The sequence below is a fragment of the Notolepis coatsorum genome (assembly GCF_963971535.1).
Source record: "Notolepis coatsorum genome assembly, chromosome: 15".
NCBI lineage: Eukaryota > Metazoa > Chordata > Actinopteri > Aulopiformes > Paralepididae > Notolepis > Notolepis coatsorum.
Window position 1 is genome coordinate 5,129,809 of NC_140179.1, and position 18,774 is coordinate 5,148,582.

The 18,774-nt window shown below is 45.2% G+C and overlaps 2 protein-coding genes across 2 annotated transcripts; one reads left to right on the forward strand and one right to left on the reverse strand.

The window, feature by feature from the left end:
• Positions 1 to 125: 125 nt before the first annotated feature.
• On the reverse strand, positions 126 to 8,283 carry nrbf2b (nuclear receptor binding factor 2b). The gene is made up of 4 exons (XM_084330887.1): positions 8,105 to 8,283; positions 5,758 to 5,842; positions 3,531 to 3,571; positions 126 to 1,877 (listed from the first exon to the last, which is right to left on the reverse strand). Exons 1-4 carry the CDS (start codon positions 8,132 to 8,134, stop codon positions 1,209 to 1,211), a joined length of 825 nt encoding a protein of 274 aa, XP_084187013.1. The 5' UTR covers positions 8,135 to 8,283; the 3' UTR covers positions 126 to 1,208.
• A 196-nt stretch (positions 8,284 to 8,479) lies between these two features.
• On the forward strand, positions 8,480 to 16,956 carry LOC311241931 (NHL repeat-containing protein 3-like; the record flags this gene model as incomplete). The annotated part of the gene is made up of 5 exons (XM_084330885.1): positions 8,480 to 8,594; positions 11,304 to 11,557; positions 12,560 to 12,762; positions 14,487 to 14,762; positions 16,633 to 16,956. The coding sequence occupies exons 2-5, from the start codon at positions 11,305 to 11,307 to the stop codon at positions 16,954 to 16,956; spliced, it is 1,056 nt and encodes a 351-aa protein (XP_084187011.1). The 5' UTR covers positions 8,480 to 8,594; position 11,304.
• Between the last annotated feature and the right edge of the window lie 1,818 nt (positions 16,957 to 18,774).

The following is an 18,774-nucleotide window of genomic DNA, read 5'->3' on the forward strand; positions in this document are numbered from 1 at the left end:
GATGCATGTACTCTGCCAGCATGTTTAATATCCATAATACTAAAGGTTTGACTAAGATTTTTATGAAATTGAAATTTTATTGTAATTTATTTTTATTATTATTATTTTTTTATTTTTTATTTACCACCATTAGCCTTTTCATGTCGCGCACCACAGTTTGGGAACCACTGCTGTAGAGAGTAGCGTTAGGCTCAGGATGTGGCTCTTCAGAACCAACACACATCTCTTACTACATATCCTCACAACGGTTGGCAGCAGGGACGCACCGATCCGACCGTTTCAGTCCCGATACCGAGCACCGATCCGATACCCATTGTTCAATTAATAAAAACTGTATGCCTCACTGTGTGGAAGAGACTGGGATAATTTTGTGCTGCAAGGCAACATCAGGCTTGACTTTCCTAACTTAGTGAAACAAAATGTAACAAATTAACACATAAGATATAAATGTACTGAATTGTTATTTATTATTCAAATGAAATAACTAAAGAAATTGCCGATCTAGCTATTTTAGTCATATCGGGGCCGATGTCGATATGGGATCGGTGCGTCCCTGGTTGTAGTCGGTGAGCGTCGTTTTAAAACAACATACTAGCTGCGACATCAGGAGGCAGACTGAGAGGATCAGAGACGGTGTGTAGAGCTGCTGTAGAGATGTATAGATGTCCGTCACTCCCTGTGCAGTAAAGGTACAGGTGAGTCTGTATGTTGGTATTGTATTGTCATAGAGGAAGTATTACATATATTCATAAATTATAAGTATTGCATATTAAGAGACTACTTATTATGAGACTACTTATAATGTCATGGCATCTCTGTATAGTGATTCAGCTTAGTATGACACCACTTGCTAAGAGATCACAACCACTTGACCTCATCTCAGCACTAAAAGATGTCAAAATGCCCTGCTGGAAATAAAATAATTAAACTAACCTAATAATTAACCTACGAGGACATAGTCCACCAGTAGTGGACACGGCCAATGACAGAGAGACAGGTAGCAAACATTGAATGGATAAGAGTTGCGTCTCATAGCAGGTGTATTCAGAAGATCCATGTATAGATAAAATGATGATTCATGTTATTCAGTTGTCTGCAGATTAACTCCGGTTTTGTCATCTTAATAAAACTGTATTCCTCTGTAAGTAATTTGCCTCCGACTGCATAAATTCTACTACTATCCGAGCAGATCTCCGTGTATCCGTGCGTCACCGTTTGTCCCGGTCCAGCAGCTCGTGCAGCTGGTGCTCAATGTCGTCCGGAAGGTCCAGAGGAGGCAGGTCGTCCAGACAGAGGTCCTCCACGGCCGGCATCTCCAGAGGAGGCAGCTGGGGGATGGCGATCTCCTTCCCCTTCGCCGTCATCCTCTTCTCCTGTGCTCCTCCTCCTCCTCCAGCGCCCCCTGCCTGTGGGAGGACCCAGAGCTCCGAGCGCTCCACGAAGTCAGCCGCGTCCGCCGCCTGGGAGCGCAGCCTGGTGTTCTCCGACCGCAGCTGTTGGTTCTGGGCCGACAGCCGCTGGTTCTCGTCCATGAGCTGGTCCACGAGCTTCCGCAGCCCGTCGACGGTGGTCTGCTGCTCCTCCAGCCGAGTCTTATCGTCCTTGGTGGTCTTGGAGCCGGGGCAGGGGGCGGGCCCCCCCGGGGAGTGGCGGATCTGGAACTGATAGAGCAGGGTGTCGTACTCCCTCTCGGAGGCCTGGGGGTGGAGTTGGGAGGCCAGCTGGGTTTGGACGAGTGGCGCGGGGTTAGGAGAGGGCCGGGCCGGACTGGGCCGGGGTTTAATGGCCTCGCGGCGGACCTCTCTCTTCCAGCGCTCCTGGATCACACGCTGCTGCTTCACGTGGCTGTCCATCTGAAGCTCCATAGAGAGGCGTGCCTGGACACACAAACACACACAATAGGCTTGTTTGAGATTGGCGAGGCAGGTGCAGATCTGCAGTTTTTACTACCCTTATGGTTAGAATGTTGTCCGACTTGCACTGGAAATCTGACTAGGCGAGCCGCATAAATCTCACAGGGACAAAAAAGGTATGTATCTTCTTGTCTAACAGCATTGCTTGTTGTAGTTAACAAAGAGAGGCAGAGCTGATTTTGCAAAAAAATAAATATATATATATATATATAATCTTTTTCTTTTACATAATCGATTTTTCCCCCCATATTCGAATCCCATGCTCATCGAACGAAACTTCGAAGCTTCGAAGACAGCCCTAGTACAATGACAACATGACCTCACCTCACATACTGAACACGACAGACACACATGGTACAATGACACCATGACTAGGGATGCCCCCCGGACCCCGGTTTTAAACGGGAACCGGTACTATATTAGAAAATACCGGAGTATTTATAAGCTCTGACGTCCTCGGTACTGCTATCGATACTCTAGAGAAATTATTATTATTATTATTATTATTATTTAAAAGTTGCGAACGATCCTCTCTGTCTCTGCACGAGAAGCGAGCCGCAGCCAGCGAGTCTCCTCGCGAGTCGCTCGCTAGTGCTACACATAGACATCCGGGTACTACATACGGGTACTCCTTAATGAAAGTCCCCGACGCCCCGTGCTATAGCGCTCTGCACACAGACAGCAGCTCTGCATGCACTGAGTCGTGATCATGGCGGATAGAGCGAAGCGTTCTAAAGTATGGATATACTTTACAAGGGTCAATGCCGACAATGCACGTTGCCACAAGTGCAACAAAACATTTGCCAGTAAGGGTGGCAATACGAGCAAATCAATTTATCAAAACATCTGTTGGCAAAACATGATATTAGTGTGCAGAAATGCGCGTATTCGACTGCCTTGCGCGCAGTGTTCCATCTGCATCCACTGCAGCCGTAACCGTAAGCCAAGATACGGAGTTTACTAGGCTAATAACGAATTATTACAAATAGGCTAATAAACAAAACAATTGTTTAGCTACAAATACTACAATCTAAACTTTTTATAGATCGTCAAGCTGAGGCGTCAGCCACTATGTCCCAGGCCAGTGAGCCCAGGGCCACCACACATCCTCCTCTACCTCCCTCCACCACCCAAAGTCCTTTCTCCCTAGCAGCTAGAGGAAGGATGACAGAGGATAGGGTGAACGAGTGTCACAGTTCTGTTAGTCTTTTGCATTTGTTGTTTATTATAAAAAGTCTATAATTCAGAGTCAGACACATTTAAAACATTGTTGCTGCTGTTGCTGAAGAAATTATATTAATTTATTATATTTATTTATAAAGTTATATAAAAGAACATTGCTGCTGCTGTTGCTGAAGAAATTATATTTATTTATAATACTTATTTATAAAGTTGTATTTATAAATAATAAAGCAATGTTGATTCTGTTCTTAATTAATTGTCTTTTTTTCTTGCAAAAAAAGAACCAAAAAGAACCGATAAGAGTATCGATAAAGTACCGAACCGTTAAGCAGTATCGATAAGAGTAGTAGTATCGATAAAATCCTAACGATACCCATCCCTAACCATGACAGATAGTGTATAGATAGAAAGTAGACTATACATTATCATTCTCACCTGTTCACACTCTGTTAACTTCATGGCATCTCTTAATTGATCTGAGAGAGAGAGAGAGATGTTTACCAGTACTATGGCTAATAAAGGGTTAACACATTGAGTGGCAGCCACGAGAAATCTCGTTATTTCATGCCATGCATTGAGTGCCAATGACGAGAAATCTCGTTATTTAAATCGTATATATTTTTTTTTTGCGGTTTCCATAAATGTTTCATCAATCAAGCCTCACGTTACCATTGGGGATCTATCTGAGCTCGAACAGGGAAAATACCGCCCCCTATCGTCTCTCCGGATGGTATTGCACCCATTGGATTGGACTGAATGAAATGGATGGGAAAAAAGAGTCCGGAATCCACATTTTACTTGTCAGGCATGTAACCGGAGACGATCCCATTCATTGCCGAGCCGCAGAACAGCGTGGAATATGTGTTTCCAGTACCCAGCATTGGATCAATAAACGCGATCGATATTTGGAATGGCGATCAGGAATTGGAATAATCTTTTTGGAGAACATCTGATCTGAGGTAAGGAATCTATTTTACCAGTCTTGGGATAATCAGAGTTTTTTTTCACCGATATCTCAGCGTGTCCCATATGTGCGTGTGTGTGCTGATCAGGAAATAAGATAATCGATTTTTCAGCCCGCTTCTCTAGCGTGCATAAGTACACATCGATAATCTAGCGTTTATTTGAAAACTATTCATAAATAGGCCGAAAAATTGTGTATTCCACTAAAACTCGATTCCTGCAGAATCACCTTTTTTTCTGGAAGTTTCCAAAAACGAAAGTTTTTCAAAATGGTATAAAACGGAAATGTACAGATTAAAAAAACAATCCGTTTCGACAATGTTGACTGCAAACAAGTCATTGATAAGCGACGGGCGTATTAGACACATAGCCATAATTTAAGATATAGTTTATGCGTTCGCAAATGTGCTTGTCCTCCCATTGACTACAGCGCCGGCACTCAAGCGCTAAATCGTGCGCCCCCTGCTGGCACTCAAAGTGTTAAGATGATATACAGTAGGACCTCTATGATATGACTAATAAAGGGTTAAGAGGATATACTAGGGCTGAGCCCAAACGTTCGGACCTTCGTTCGTTACGTTGGCGTTCGAATCTCTGCTTTTTTTTTTATTTCTTTCTATTTTTCAATTTTAATTTTTTTTATTGATCAGAATGTGATATATCAGAATATCACAGTACTATGTCGTGTTTACAATACGGGTCACAACAACACAGTCTAGTGAGATGAGGAGGGGTCACCGACTCCCCGTCATATCAGGAAATGAATCAAACATGCAAAAAAGAGAGTTTAGTGACTCACACTCACCCGTCTTATTTCATAAGACAACGTTTCCGAATGGACGTTTGGATTAAACAAAGTGTATGCAGTGATGCTGATGCTTTCCCAGTGGAACACAAATTACTTAACGTTACACAGGTAAGTTATGTTATGCACGTTAATTAAGCTATGCAGAGGCAGCCCTTGGCTTTAGTTTGCTAACGTTAAGATAGCAGCAGCCGTCGGCCAACAAAGATGTTGTTTCAACAAATGTATTCACAAATTGGATTATCATCCAAACGTTATTTAAGCCTCCCGTGACCAGTACGTAGTCAGTACTGTTAATAACCGCAGCAATGTGCGCATATGCGCTACGTTATATGTGTAAATGTGTGCTAATAGTAATACTCGACAGTACTGAATCAGAAAAAGTATTTAGGAGCACATTTTTTGCATGATTAAAAACGATGGTTCGAACGTCCGTTCGGAAAAACCCTGGCAAATGTTTGAATCCCAAAAACAGGCTTGGGGACCGCTCTAAGGACCTCTATGACTAATAAAGGGTTAAGATGATATACAGTAGGACCTCTATGAATAATAAAGGGTTAAGTAGGACCTTGATTGTCTCAACTGCTTTATGTATTTAGAGGCCAAATACAGGTCACTGGATGTTACCTGCTAGGGCTGAACGATTAAAGAAAATCGAATTACAATTATCTTTGATTGATATTACAATTGAAATATGACTTGTGATTGAAAAACACATTAGTATGATCATGGTGTGATTTTTGATGACCTTGTACCAAACAAATATGTTTTCTTAAGTCTGTAGAATATGATTTGTAGGTCAGCACCACAATATACTTCATTCAGAATGGAATTTTGACAGATTTCGCCTTTAACAAATATTGCACCTCCTATGAAACATGAAGACAGTCTTACCTGCAGCTGACCCATGGCAGGAGATGGCCTCCTCGTATTTACCTGCTGCCACCAGACGATCTGCCTTCCTACACTGTTGGTGAGCCTAGAGAGAGAGAGAGAGAGAGAGAGTTAGTGCCTTGCTCTACCCACCGAGCTACACAGGGAAATACTTCCCAAAGGTCAGTAAATACCACGACCACAACACCAGAGCGAGCTCCACAAATCATGTTAAACCCAGATTCGGCTCAAACAAGGGACTAAACACGTTTAGCAATTATGCCACATCAATGTGGAACGCCCTACCCAAAGCTGTAAAGGAATGTGAATCATTCACTACCCACTTTCAAGACCACTCTCAAAGAGCACCTAGGCCTAAAAAAAATAATAGTTTGTTTCCGGTTGCCGACCGACCCTGCCGATTTAGGTGCGACCCAATATATTTTATGAGTTAAAAAAAAATATATATATATATATATATTTTTTTTTGGAATAAAGTTTCATAGAAATCTTAGTCAAACCTTTAGTATTATGGATATTAAACATGCTGGCAGAGTACATGCATCCATGTTGTGAACATTTTAATTAAATAAAGAAATTCCCTATCCATAGTCGCCGTGGGAAAGAATAAAATAAAAAAATTAAATTAAATAAATTCCCTACTTACCCATGGCCTTAACTGACAACCAACAGGAAACAAACAATATTTGTTGTTATGCCCTAAGAGACTGCGATTCGAAACTGGCCCCTGTAAATGTCCTAACCCAACCCCCTCCAATGTACAGTAAATGTCCTAACCCAATAATACACGAGACCCTCTTCTTGGGACCAAGTAAGGTTTCGTCGATATTCCAATGTACAGTTTTGCTTGTACAGTTGTACAGTTTCCCCCACCCCGCCTACCCCACCTCCTCCAATGTACAGTTTCTACGTCAAATGTATATATTTTTTGACTCTTTTTGTATCACAAACAGTACTGTATTTGTAAATCTGGTATGTCATAAATGTATAGATGTCTATGCCGTGTATGACATGTCATATGTTATGATGAATTGAAAATGGGGGACCCTGATGTAAACAAGACGAAAGTCTTTCTCTGGTCTGCATCCCCGTAACAATTGTGAGTATTGAGCTGTACTGTATTGTACCCATTCTGCAATCTGTTAATAAAGTTTTCAATCAATCAATCAATGGCAATACATAATCAATTGTTACTAGCAAGGCCTTCACATTCAGCCCACCTGGTTTGAACCAACAACCTTCTTCTCAGGTTAAATACACACTCAAACACTCTCCCACCTCGCCTCCCATATGGAAGGATACAAGTGCCAACGTGGGGGGATTTTACTTTAGTTTGATTCTGTTTGTCTACTTTCTCTACTCACTGGGCTACACAGGGAACCCCTAAACCTGGCAGTGTTGGTGCCTTGCTCCACCCACTGAACTACACAGTAGAGGCTTGGAGACAGTTGACATTTGACAGAGCAGTCAAGATATGACAGAGAGCTTACTACAGTATGTAGTAACAGAGGTGGAAAGCTATCTGCCAGCTGCCTGATATTACTTAATATATTAGCTGTTCTTAGAACTAATAAAGGCTCATGTATGACTAGTTTGGGGTGCTAAGCTGCTACAGTTACTGTCTGTACCTTTGCTTCAATATAGCTTGAACGTGGCTGGCAGACCGCAACATCAAACCAACGTCTCAGTTAGCTGAGGGTAGCTAAGCTAATGCTAGCTGTCTGACGTTAGCATCCTAGCTGATCGTAGCTAAGCTAATGCTGTCTGACGTTAGCCTCCTAGCTGATGGTAGCTAAGCTAATGCTAGCTGACGTTAGCCTCCTAGCTGATGGTAGCTAAGCTAATGCTAGCTGACGTTAGCCTCCTAGCTGATGGTAGCTAAGCTAATGCTAGCTGACGTTAGCCTCTCCTAGCTGATGGTAGCTAAGCTAATGCTAGCTGACGTTAGCCTCTCCTAGCTGATGGTAGCTAAGCTAATGCTAGCTGACGTTAGCCTCCTAGCTGATGGTAGCTAAGCTAATGCTAGCTGACGTTAGCCTCTCCTAGCTGATGGTAGCTAAGCTAATGCTAGCTGACGTTAGCCTCTCCTAGCTGATGGTAGCTAAGCTAATGCTAGCTGACGTTAGCCTCTCCTAGCTGATGGTAGCTAAGCTAATGCTAGCTGACGTTAGCCTCTCCTAGCTGATGGTAGCTAAGCTAATTAGCTGACGTTAGCCTCCTAGCTGATAGTAGCTAAGCTAATGCTAGCTGACGTTAGCCTCCTAGCTGATAGTAGCTAAGCTAATGCTAGCTGACGTTAGCCTCTTCGCAAGCTGGCTTGTTTATTGCAACATCACCAGCAACTGACCAGGTTGAGGGGGCTGTCCACCACCTCCATCGTTCCTCCACAGATGTCCACTACATGGACAGGTTCCTCTCTCCCTTCCCGGCCCGGACCGACCGGCAGTAGAACCCGGTAGAGCCCGTTAAACCAGATGGACAACAGAAATATGTCCAAATAAATCGCTCCTCTGCTGACGTGACGACGGATAGCGCTGCCTGTGACGACACGACGTGGTGATGTGATGACGTCGGTCTCTCTTCTTCTTCGTCTGCTGCAGCTGCTGCTGCTGCTTCTTCTCTCGGTTTACCGGCGGGTCGCAAACACACCACGTGATCAGTCTCTCTCTCAAAGGCGTTTCCAGTGTTTGTCATCACGTCCTCCTCTGTTTCAGCCGAAGAAGAGTTGAAATCCTCTGGTTTGTTCTTCTGACCAACAACAATAAGACATTATTCTCCAGATATATATATATACCGCACAGCGTCACGGGATCAGATGCAACTCGGTTCACATTTCAGTGAGTAAACATTAGCCTGTTCCGGGGATAAATAATACGACTGTTTTAAGGATGTAAGTTAAGGATGTAAGTTAAGTGTCTTGATAAGGTAACCGAGACACCATAATCACATATAATGTTAGAGAATCACCCAAAATAACCTTACATTGAAGTGACCAAAAGGTGTTCCCATCATTTGAGTTGCAGACATCATTATATGAATTGAAAATGGGGGACCCTGATGTAAACAAGACAAACGTCTTTCTCTGGTCTGCATCCCCTTTGATTGATTGATTGAAAAGTTAGTTAGTTAGTTCAGGGGTACTACGACTATGCTTGCACCTCATGGTACCAAAGCACCTCAAAGGCGCTAAAAACAAAATTACAAACATCTCAAAACAAACTGGTCAGACTACTGCTTGACCTTACTCCTAGAACCCACCTCACCCCTGCCCACTTTGACAACCTAGGATGGCTTAGAGTAGACGACAGAGTACAGCAACTTGCAATGGGCCTGGTCTACAAGATACACTACACGACCAAGGTACCCATGTACATGTCAAAATACTTCCCAAAGGTCAGTGAATACCACGATCACACCAGAGGGAGCTCCACAAATCATGTTAAACCCAGATTCGGCTCAAATAAGGGACTAAACACGTTTCGCAATTATGCCACATCAATGTGGAACGCCCTACCCAAAGCTGTAAAGGAATGTGGATCACTACCCACTTTCAAAACCTCTCTCAAGGGACACCTACGGGAGACTGCAATTCAAAACTGGCCCCTGTAAATATCCTAACCCAACCCCCTCCCACCTAGTATGGTTTTGTCAATAGTCCAATGTACAATTTTGTTTGTTTGTACAGTGTCTCCCCCCCCCCCCTCTCAATGTACAGTTTTGCTTGTTTTGCTTGTTTATACAGTGTGTCTCCCCCCCCCCCCCCCCCCCAACCACCTCCAATGTAAATTACCCAGTATGGTTGTCAATATCCCAATGTACCCAACCCCCCCCACCCAACCTCCTCCAATGTACAGTTTCTACGTTAAATGTATATACTCTCTTTTCTTGACTCCTTCTGTATCACAAACAGTACTGTATTTGCAAATCTGGTATGTCATAAATGTATAGATGTAGCAGTACTGACTATCTGTATGTCATGTATGTCATATATGTCCTGATGAATTGAAAATGGGGGACCCTGATGTAAACAAGACGAAAGTCTTTCTCTGGTCTGCATCCCCTTAACACTTTGGTTGCCATGGGTTAAATTCATGATATACCATAGGTTGCCGGCTCTATTTGTCTATGGAGAAGTACCCCTTCTTTGCATGGCTATAACTTTTTAAATTCTATTGCTACATTGCCATTATTAGGGCCCATTCAAAGTCCTATATGTATTGTTCATTGTGTAGCAACGTTAAACTTTTTCATTCACATATTCATAGTAAAGTATGGTCTAATGTATAAGTATGTTTTCATCTCTTTCTGCAGCTTTCTCCAGAACGTGATCTATAGCCCCAAATGCATTATATTGATGATGCAATACAGTTTTATGGCAATCAGCGCGATATAAAAAATTCCAACTAGACGTACTTCTAGAAGTTAATACACATCATCTGATGTTGACCGGATGGGCTAGGGGGCGTTTATAATTCCGTGGGCAGCGTTATACCAATCATCTAATGTGGGTCAAATGTTGATCATAGCAGTTAGTATCGAAGACGGTAATTTTACACGCTAAAACTCACCCCAGTCTCCGCGCGCCGTTGGGTGATCATCGTAGAGTAGAAATTGTATCATTATGGGATGTAGATTTACCCGGTCCATTTCCAGCTTGTATAATGGTATATACGTCCAAATCATGTTGTTTATCGAGTTATTGGCAATCGATCGCTATGTAGTGTGTCGAGATCGAGTCCCGGAACCTATAGCGAGTGCCCGGAAGTAATACGGCCGATCAGCACAACCTCCATAGCACTTCCTGTTAAGCGATTGCGCCGATCGGCCACCAGATGGCGCTCCTGAACCGCCAGAGAGCTCAGTGGGTCCTCCTGGTGGATCTCAGGCCAGCGGAGGGGAAATATGAATCCGATCGCAGATTTTTGAAATATTGATATAAGGACGCTGTAAAGCGTCCTCCGGCAACTTGAGCATGGCCGGGAATGACGCTTTTAAGCGTTTTCCGGCAGTCAAAGTGTTAACAATTGTGTGTATTGAGCTGTACTGTATTGTACCCATTCTGCAATCTGTTAATAAAGTTTTCAATCAATCAATCAATAGAAACAGGGCGGTAGTTGCCTGGGTCTAATTTGCTGCCCTTTTTGTGCAGGGGTGTTACTCTCGCAATTTTGAAGTCCTTGGGGACGTGTCCCTGTTTTATGGAGAGGTTTATTATGTGTGTGATGACTGGGGCGATGGCGGCTGCTGAGTCTCTGAGGAATTTGGAGGGGATGTTGTCATGGCCAGTGGCCTTGTTCGGTTGGAGGGCGCTCAGTTTTTTGAGTACCTCATCTGTAGTTACCATTTCCAGTTTGAAGTCGTCCTTGCGGACCCCTAGGTTCTTGTAGTATGCTACTATGTGTTCTACCCCATACTGCCCTGAGTGGGAGGGTAGTTTGTTTACCAGTGTTGTGGCTATTAACAATTGTGTGTATTGAGCTGTACTGTATTGTACCCATTCTGCAATCTGTTAATAAAGTTTTCATTCATTCATTCATCATCTCTAGGATGAAAAAGAGAAGTCATACGTGTTTGGTCACGATGACCATGGGCAGTGTGTTGCTGCTGATGATGGTGTTGTATGGAAGCATCTCCATGCAGCAGCGGCCGGAGACGGGTCTCGGGCTGGATTACCAGCTGCTGGGGAGACCCCTCTACAAGCTGGACCTCTCCTGGCCCAGAGAACCCGAGCTGTTCGAGGGACAGGTGTTCGCCGTGGCCGTCAACCAGTACACAGGAGTGGTGTATGTCGCTCAGAGAGGTAACGGAATATTGGATATAGTTCATATTTGGACACTAATCATAACTACTTGTACCTCCTACCTCAAACTATAGTCTACCCATGTAACTCTGTATCAATCAATCAATTAAATGTATTTATATATCACATTTAGACATGACGCTTGTCAACCAAAGTGCTTCACATAGCTAAGAACAAAGAAAAGTATAGAATAAACAGAAGAAAAAAAGAAGAGAAAATTTCAAATGTTAAATGTTCTATGTTCTATGTGTTCTATGTTCGATGCAGAATAGAAGTAACTGAGTTACCATACAATATACAATATACTATGCAATGTAATAATATACAATACGGCTCACTTTTCCCACTTCAATGACAGAGCTGCTGTTTGATAATATTGTCGCGTTGTGGAAAGCAGGATGAGAGAGCGTAGATTTCAGTGTGTATCATTTAATCATTTATCATTTAACATTTGAAAGGCATACATTGTTGTCATACAGAAGTACAGAATACTTTTATCCAAAATGCTTCTTACTGTTACTGTTAGAGACGCCGCCGCGAGCGTCACCACAGCAGGGCGCAGCGGCAAGCCTGGCCGCGGGGGCATGCCACGGCGTGTCATGTGGCCGTCGCGGCCAATCAGGCGAACCCGGAAACCGAAATCCGACTAAATCCGTTGCGGAAGTGATACACGCATCCCCCCTAGACTTGAAATTAGACCTACGGGTGGTTAAGAGTCCCTTGTCAGCCGATCTGAGGGCCCTGACGTTGGTATAGGGGGTGAGGAGGTCTGCTAGGTTAGCAGAGGCTTTACCATTAAGGGCTTTGTAGACCAATAGGAGGACCTTGAAGTCTATTCTATAGCGCACCGGGAGCCAGTGGAGGGAGGCAATGTAGTCATGTACAATAATATTGTATATGCCGTATATATATATATATATATTGATCTACACCAGTCAACAGTTTATTATTCACCCCGTTATAAAGTGACTGTTGTTACATCCAAACGGCGCTTGTTCTCAGGCGAGGCGATACCGAAGGTGCTGGTGTTCACCACGGAGGGAGACTTCCTGATGTCCTGGAACACCTCCACCCTGGAGATGCCTCACGGGATGTTTCTGGCCGACGCCGCCTCGTCCAACCCCACCGTCTGGGTGACCGATGTGGGCGACGGCCCGTATGGACACTGTGTCAAACAGTACTCCTCCTCTGGAGTCCTGCTGCAGGTGATGGCTTATTCACATGATGGACAGTGAAGGAATTTATGAGAAGACAATTGTGATCATAGGTTTCCCTCTCTCCTCTGCTCTCTCCTCTGCTCTCTCCTCTGTTATCTCCTCTGCTAGAACGTTGTGGCTGTGAGTGTGACCCATCCTCTTGTTATTATTCTAGTTCAGAACATCGGGGCTGTGACCCATCCTCTTCTTATTATTATTCTAGGTGTTCTCGCCCCAGCCATTATTTTCCAGATATTGGATGGAATCTGGGAGAGTAAAGTAGATCTAAAAGAGCACCTATGCGAGGCTGCAATTCGAAATTGGCCACCGTAAATGTCCAAACCCCCCACCCCCTCCTAATAGACAGTCTCCTCCCCACCGTATGTATATATTCTCTCCCCACCCACCCACCCCCTCCTAATGTACAGTCTCCTCCCCGGGCCTAAAAGAAAAAATGGTTTGGTTCCGGTTGCCGACCGACCCTGCCGATTTAGGTGCGACCCAATTTATTCCATGATATAAAAAAAGAATAATTTTTTTTTTTTAGTTTCATACATTACATTTAGTCATTTAGCTGACGCTTTTATCCAAAGCGACTTACAAGTTCTGTACGACAAGTCATCAGGAAGGGCACAACTCTTATCAGCTGAGCAACAATATTCATCAAAGTGTTGAGTGCTACAGTGTAGGTTAGTTTATTAGGACAAGTGCATGACAGTAAGGTTAGTTAGGGTTAGATATATTTTTTTCATTTTTTTTTCATAGAAATCTTAGTCAAGCCTTTAGTATTATGGATATTAAACATGCTGGCAGAGTATATGCATCCATGTTGTCGTGAACATTTTAATTAAATAAAGAAATTCCCTATAGTCGCCGTGGGAAAAAATAAAATAAAAAATTAAATTAAATAAATTCCCTACCTACCCATGGCCTTAACTGACAACCAACAGGAACCAAACAATATTTTTTTTATGCCCCACCGTATGTATATATTCTCTCCCCACCGTATGTATATTTCTCTCCCACCCACGACCCACCCCCTCCTAATGTACAGTCTCCTCCCCACTGTATGTATATATTCTCTCCCCACCGTATGTATATTTCTCTCCCACCCACGACCCACCCCCTCCTAATGTACAGTCTCCTCCCCACCGTATGTATATATTCTCTCCCCACCGTATGTATATTTCTCTCCCACCCACCCACCCCCTCCTAATGTACAGTCTCCTCCCCACCGTATGTATATATTCTCTCCCCACCGTATGTATATTTCTCTCCCACCCACGACCCACCCCCTCCTAATGTACAGTCTCCTCCCCACCGTATGTATATATTCTCTCCCCACCGTATGTATATTTCTCTCCCACCCACCCACCCCCTCCTAATGTACAGTCTCCTCCCCACCGTATGTATATATTCGCTGTCAGGATCTATTGGTAACAGTACTGTATATTTGCATATCATATATGTCACAAATGTAACAGTACTATATACCTGTATGTCATGTATGTCCCTATGCCATAAATGTCATGATGTCATGTATGTTGTGTATGTCATAAATGTCACTATGAATTGAAAATGGGGGACCCTGATGGAAACAAGACAAAAGTTTTTCTCTGGTCTGCATCCCCTTAACAATTGTGTGTATTGAGCCGTACTGTACTGTACCCCATTCTGCAATCTGTTAAATAAAGTTTTCATTCATTCATTCATTCATCTTCCCTTTCCTCCAGGTCCTGGGAACACCAGGGAAGGCCGGTTCCGGCGTCAACCCCCTGCAGTTCGACCAGCCGGCCGAGGTATTCGTCCACAGCTCTGGGGACATCTACATCGTGGACGGGGACGGAGGCGCGAACAACCGTCTCCTCAAGCTGTCCCCGGAGCTGGAGCTGCTCTGGATGCACGGGGAGCGGGGCGCGGGCCCGGCCCAGTTCTACATCCCACACAGCGTCACGGTGGACGGCTTTCAGAGGGTCTGGGTGGCCGACAGGGGCAACAAACGCATCCAGGTGCACACTCTCCTCAAGGACCACTAGAAATACCTCTGTTAAAGTAGAAATACCTCTGTTAAAGTAGAAATACCTCAGATAGAATGATAAAGTAGAAATACCTTAGATGGAACGTTAAAGTAGAAATACCTCTGTTAAAGTAGAAATACCTCCGATGGAATGATAAAGTAGAAATACCTCCGATGGAACGTTAAAGTAGAAATACCTCAGATGGAACGTTAAAGTAGAAATACCTCAGATGGAACGTTAAAGTAGAAATACCTCAGATGGAACGTTAAAGTAGAAATATCTCTGTTAAAGTAGAAATACCTCCGATGGAACGTTAAAGTAGAAATACCTCCGATGGAATGATAAAGTAGAAATACCTCAGATGGAACGTTAAAGTAGAAATACCTCTGTTAAAGTAGAAATACCTCCGATAGAATGATAAAGTAGAAATACCTCAGATGGAACGTTAAAGTAGAAATACCTCGGATGGAATGATAAAGTAGAAATACCTCCGATGGAATGATAAAGTAGAAATACCTCCGATGGAACGTTAAAGTAGAAATACCTCTGATGGAATGATAAAGTAGAAATACCTCTGATGGAACGTTAAAGTAGAATTACCTCCGATGGAACGTTAAAGTAGAAATACCTCTGATAGAACGCTAAAGTAGAAATACCTCTGATGGAATGATAAAGTAGAAATACCTCTGATGAAATGATAAAGTAGAAATACCTCTGATAGAACAGCACTCTGATAGAATGATAAAGTAGAAATACCTCTGATAGAATGATAAAGTAGAAATACCTCTGATAGAACAGCACTCTGATGAATATTAAAGTAGAAATACCTCTGATAGAACGTTAAAGTAGAAATACCTCTGATAGAACGTTAAAGTAGAAATACCTCTGATAGAACGTTGATAGAACGTTAAAGTAGAAATACCTCTGATAGAACGTTGAAGTAGAAATACCTCTGATAGAACGTTAAAGTAGAAATACCTCTGATAGAATGATAAAGTAGAAATACCTCTGATAGAATGATAAAGTAGAAATACCTCTGGTTGGATTGACTCTGGGAGCTGCGTCGCGGTTTGGGTTGAAAACCGAGTCTGGGTTTAAAAATAACTAGGATTCCAGTACATGAGTAAAATTACTTAGTTCCTCTCTCTCAGTAAGTGACTAAGATAAGATGAGATAAGATATTCCTTTATTGATCCCCTTGGGGGAAATTCAGGCATCATGGCAGCACGAGGGGGGGGGGGGGGGGGGGGGGTACAGGTAGTAAAAAAAGCAGTGTAAACAATATAACAAATTCAATATAATTAACTCTGGACATGTGCATATGGGCAACAAGGTGTTTATTGTAGGGATGCTCGATATTGGCTTTTTTACCTATACCGATATTGTCCAACTCTTAATTTCCGATACCGATATCAACCGATATCAACCGATACCGATATATGCAGGGTTCCCCCCCCCCAAAAACTGAATAATTTCAGGTAATTAACATTACATATCTCTTGTTGTGGAATTAACACAACATTATGCATACTTTTGACAATAAATAAAATCAGAATTTGTTCTTACTTGCTTGCCTGGGTAAATAAAGGTTATAGAAATGTAAAAAGAAAATTACCGATACCGATATTTTCCGATATCACATTTTAATGCCGATATCGGCCGATAATATCGGTAGGCCGATAATATCGGACATCCCTAGTTTATTGCCCTACAATAAATAGTTACAATATATAATCTAGTAATAATCCAATCATCTAAATCTAATCTAATAATAAAAAAATAAAGAAATGCTAAATATATGCAATGTATAATCTAATGTATAATCTAAAGATGCTAAAGTGACTACCGTCCCGTCCTCCAGGTGTTTAACTCCGTCACGGGCGACTGGCTGGGCGCGTGGGGCAGCTGCTTCACGGAGGACGCCCCCTACTCCGTGAGACTCACCCCGGACCACAGCCACTTCGTGGTGGTGCAGCTCAACACCAACCAGATCTCCCTGCTGGACGCGCCCCCGGTGGGCGTGATCGGCCAGTGCCGCGTGGTCAGTGTCATCCAGCTGGCGGAGGAGGTGAAGCCCCACCTGGTGGACCTGGACCTGAAGACCGGCGCGCTCTACGTCGCCGAGATCGGGGCACAGCAGGCCCAGAGGTTCACCCCCTTCAGCCTCGGGGGCAGCGTCCTGTAGGGAGGGAGAGGGGGGGGGGGGGGGGGGGGGGAGAGGGGGGAGAGAGGGGAGGAGAGAGAGGGAGGGAGGGAGGAGAGGGAGAGAGAGGAGCACAGCAGGCTCAGAGGTTCACCCCTTCAGCCTCGGGGGCAGCGTCCTGTAGGGAGGGAGAGGGGGGGGAGGGGGGGAGAGAGGGAGGAGAGGGAGGAGAGGGAGGAGAGAGAGAGAGGGAGGAGGGAGAGAGAGCGGGAGGAGAGAGAGAGAGAGGGAGGAGCACAGCAGGCCCAGAGGTTCACCCCCTTCAGCCTCGGGGGCAGCGTCCTGTAGGGAGGGAGAGAGAGGGGGGAGGGGGGGAGAGAGAGGGAGAGGGGGAGGGAGGAGGGAGAGGGAGGGAGAGAGGAGAGGGAGAGAGGAGAGAGAGGGAGAGAGAGGGAGGGAGAGAGGGGGAGGGAGAGAGAGAGAAGAGAGAGAGGGAGGAGAGGGGGGGAGCACAGCAGGCCCAGAGGTTCACCCCCTTCAGCCTCGGGGGCAGCGTCCTGTAGGGAGGGGGGGGGGGGGGGGGGGGGAGAGAGGGAGGAGAGGGAGAGAGAGGGAGGGAGAGAGGGAGAGAGAGAGGGAGAGGGAGGAGCACAGCAGGCCCAGAGGTTCACCCCCTTCAGCCTCGGGGGCAGCGTCCTGTAGGGGGGGAGAGAGGGGGGAGGGGGGGGAGAGAGGAGGGGGGAGGGGGGGGGAGAGAGGGGGGGAGGGGGGGGAGGGGGAGAGACACAGCAGGCTCAGAGGTTCACCCCTTTCAGCCTCGGGGGCAGCGTCCTGTAGGGGGGGAGGGGGGGGAGAGAGGGAGAGAGAGGGAGGGAGAGAGGGGGAGGGAGAGAGAGAGAAGAGAGAGAGGGAGGAGCACAGCAGGCCCAGAGGTTCATCCCTTCAGCCTCGGAGGCAGCGTCCTGTAGGGAGGGAGAGGGGGGGGGGGGGGGGAGAGAGGGAGAGGGAGGGGGGAGAAGAGAGAGGGAGGAGAGGGAGAGAGAGGGAGGAGAGAGGGGGGGGAGAGAGAGGGAGGAGAGGGGGAGAGAGAGAGGGAGGAGAGAGAGGAGGGAGAGAGGGGGTAGAGGGAGGAGAGAGGGAGAGGAGAGAGAGAGGGAGGAGAGAGGAGAGAGAGGAGGGAGAGAGGGGGGAGGGGGGAGAGAGGGGAGTAGAGGGAGGGAGAGAGGGGGGAGGAGAGGGAGAGGAGAGACAGACAGAGACAGAGAGAGAGGGAGAGAGAGAGAGGGAGAGAGAGAGAGAGAAGAGAGAGAGAGAGAGCGAGGGAGAGATGAGAGAGAGACAGACAGACAGAGAGAGAGGGGGAGAGAAGAGAGAGGGAGGAGAGAGAAGAGAGAGGGAGAAGAGAAGAGAGAGGGAGGAGAGAAGAGAGAGAGAGAGGGAGAGAGAGAGATATCTCTAGTGAGACGTCTCCTCCTGTCTGAAGTCTGTCCTAGTTCTACCAAGGAGCTTGACGTCACTTACCTCAGGATTCATGAAGCCTTTTAGGAGGAAATGTCACTTTATTGTCAACTTACACCAGTCCTAGTCCTGTACACACTACTTCAGAGAGGTCAGAGTTCAGCGTCACTGGTTGGCTTCTCTGGTAGTGGGCGACTAACCAAGTCCTCCTGACTTCCTGTAAGGTCACATGAGCTCTACCAGGGCCCCCCCCCCCCCCCTGCAGCGGCCCCGGCTCCGTTCAACCCAATGAGACATGTAGAGGTTTTGGCAGAATGTGGCTATTTTTTCATCTTTACCATAGAAATAAAGGTAACTATATTGGACCTTAACACTTCCAGTGCCGTTCACGGATAAACACGT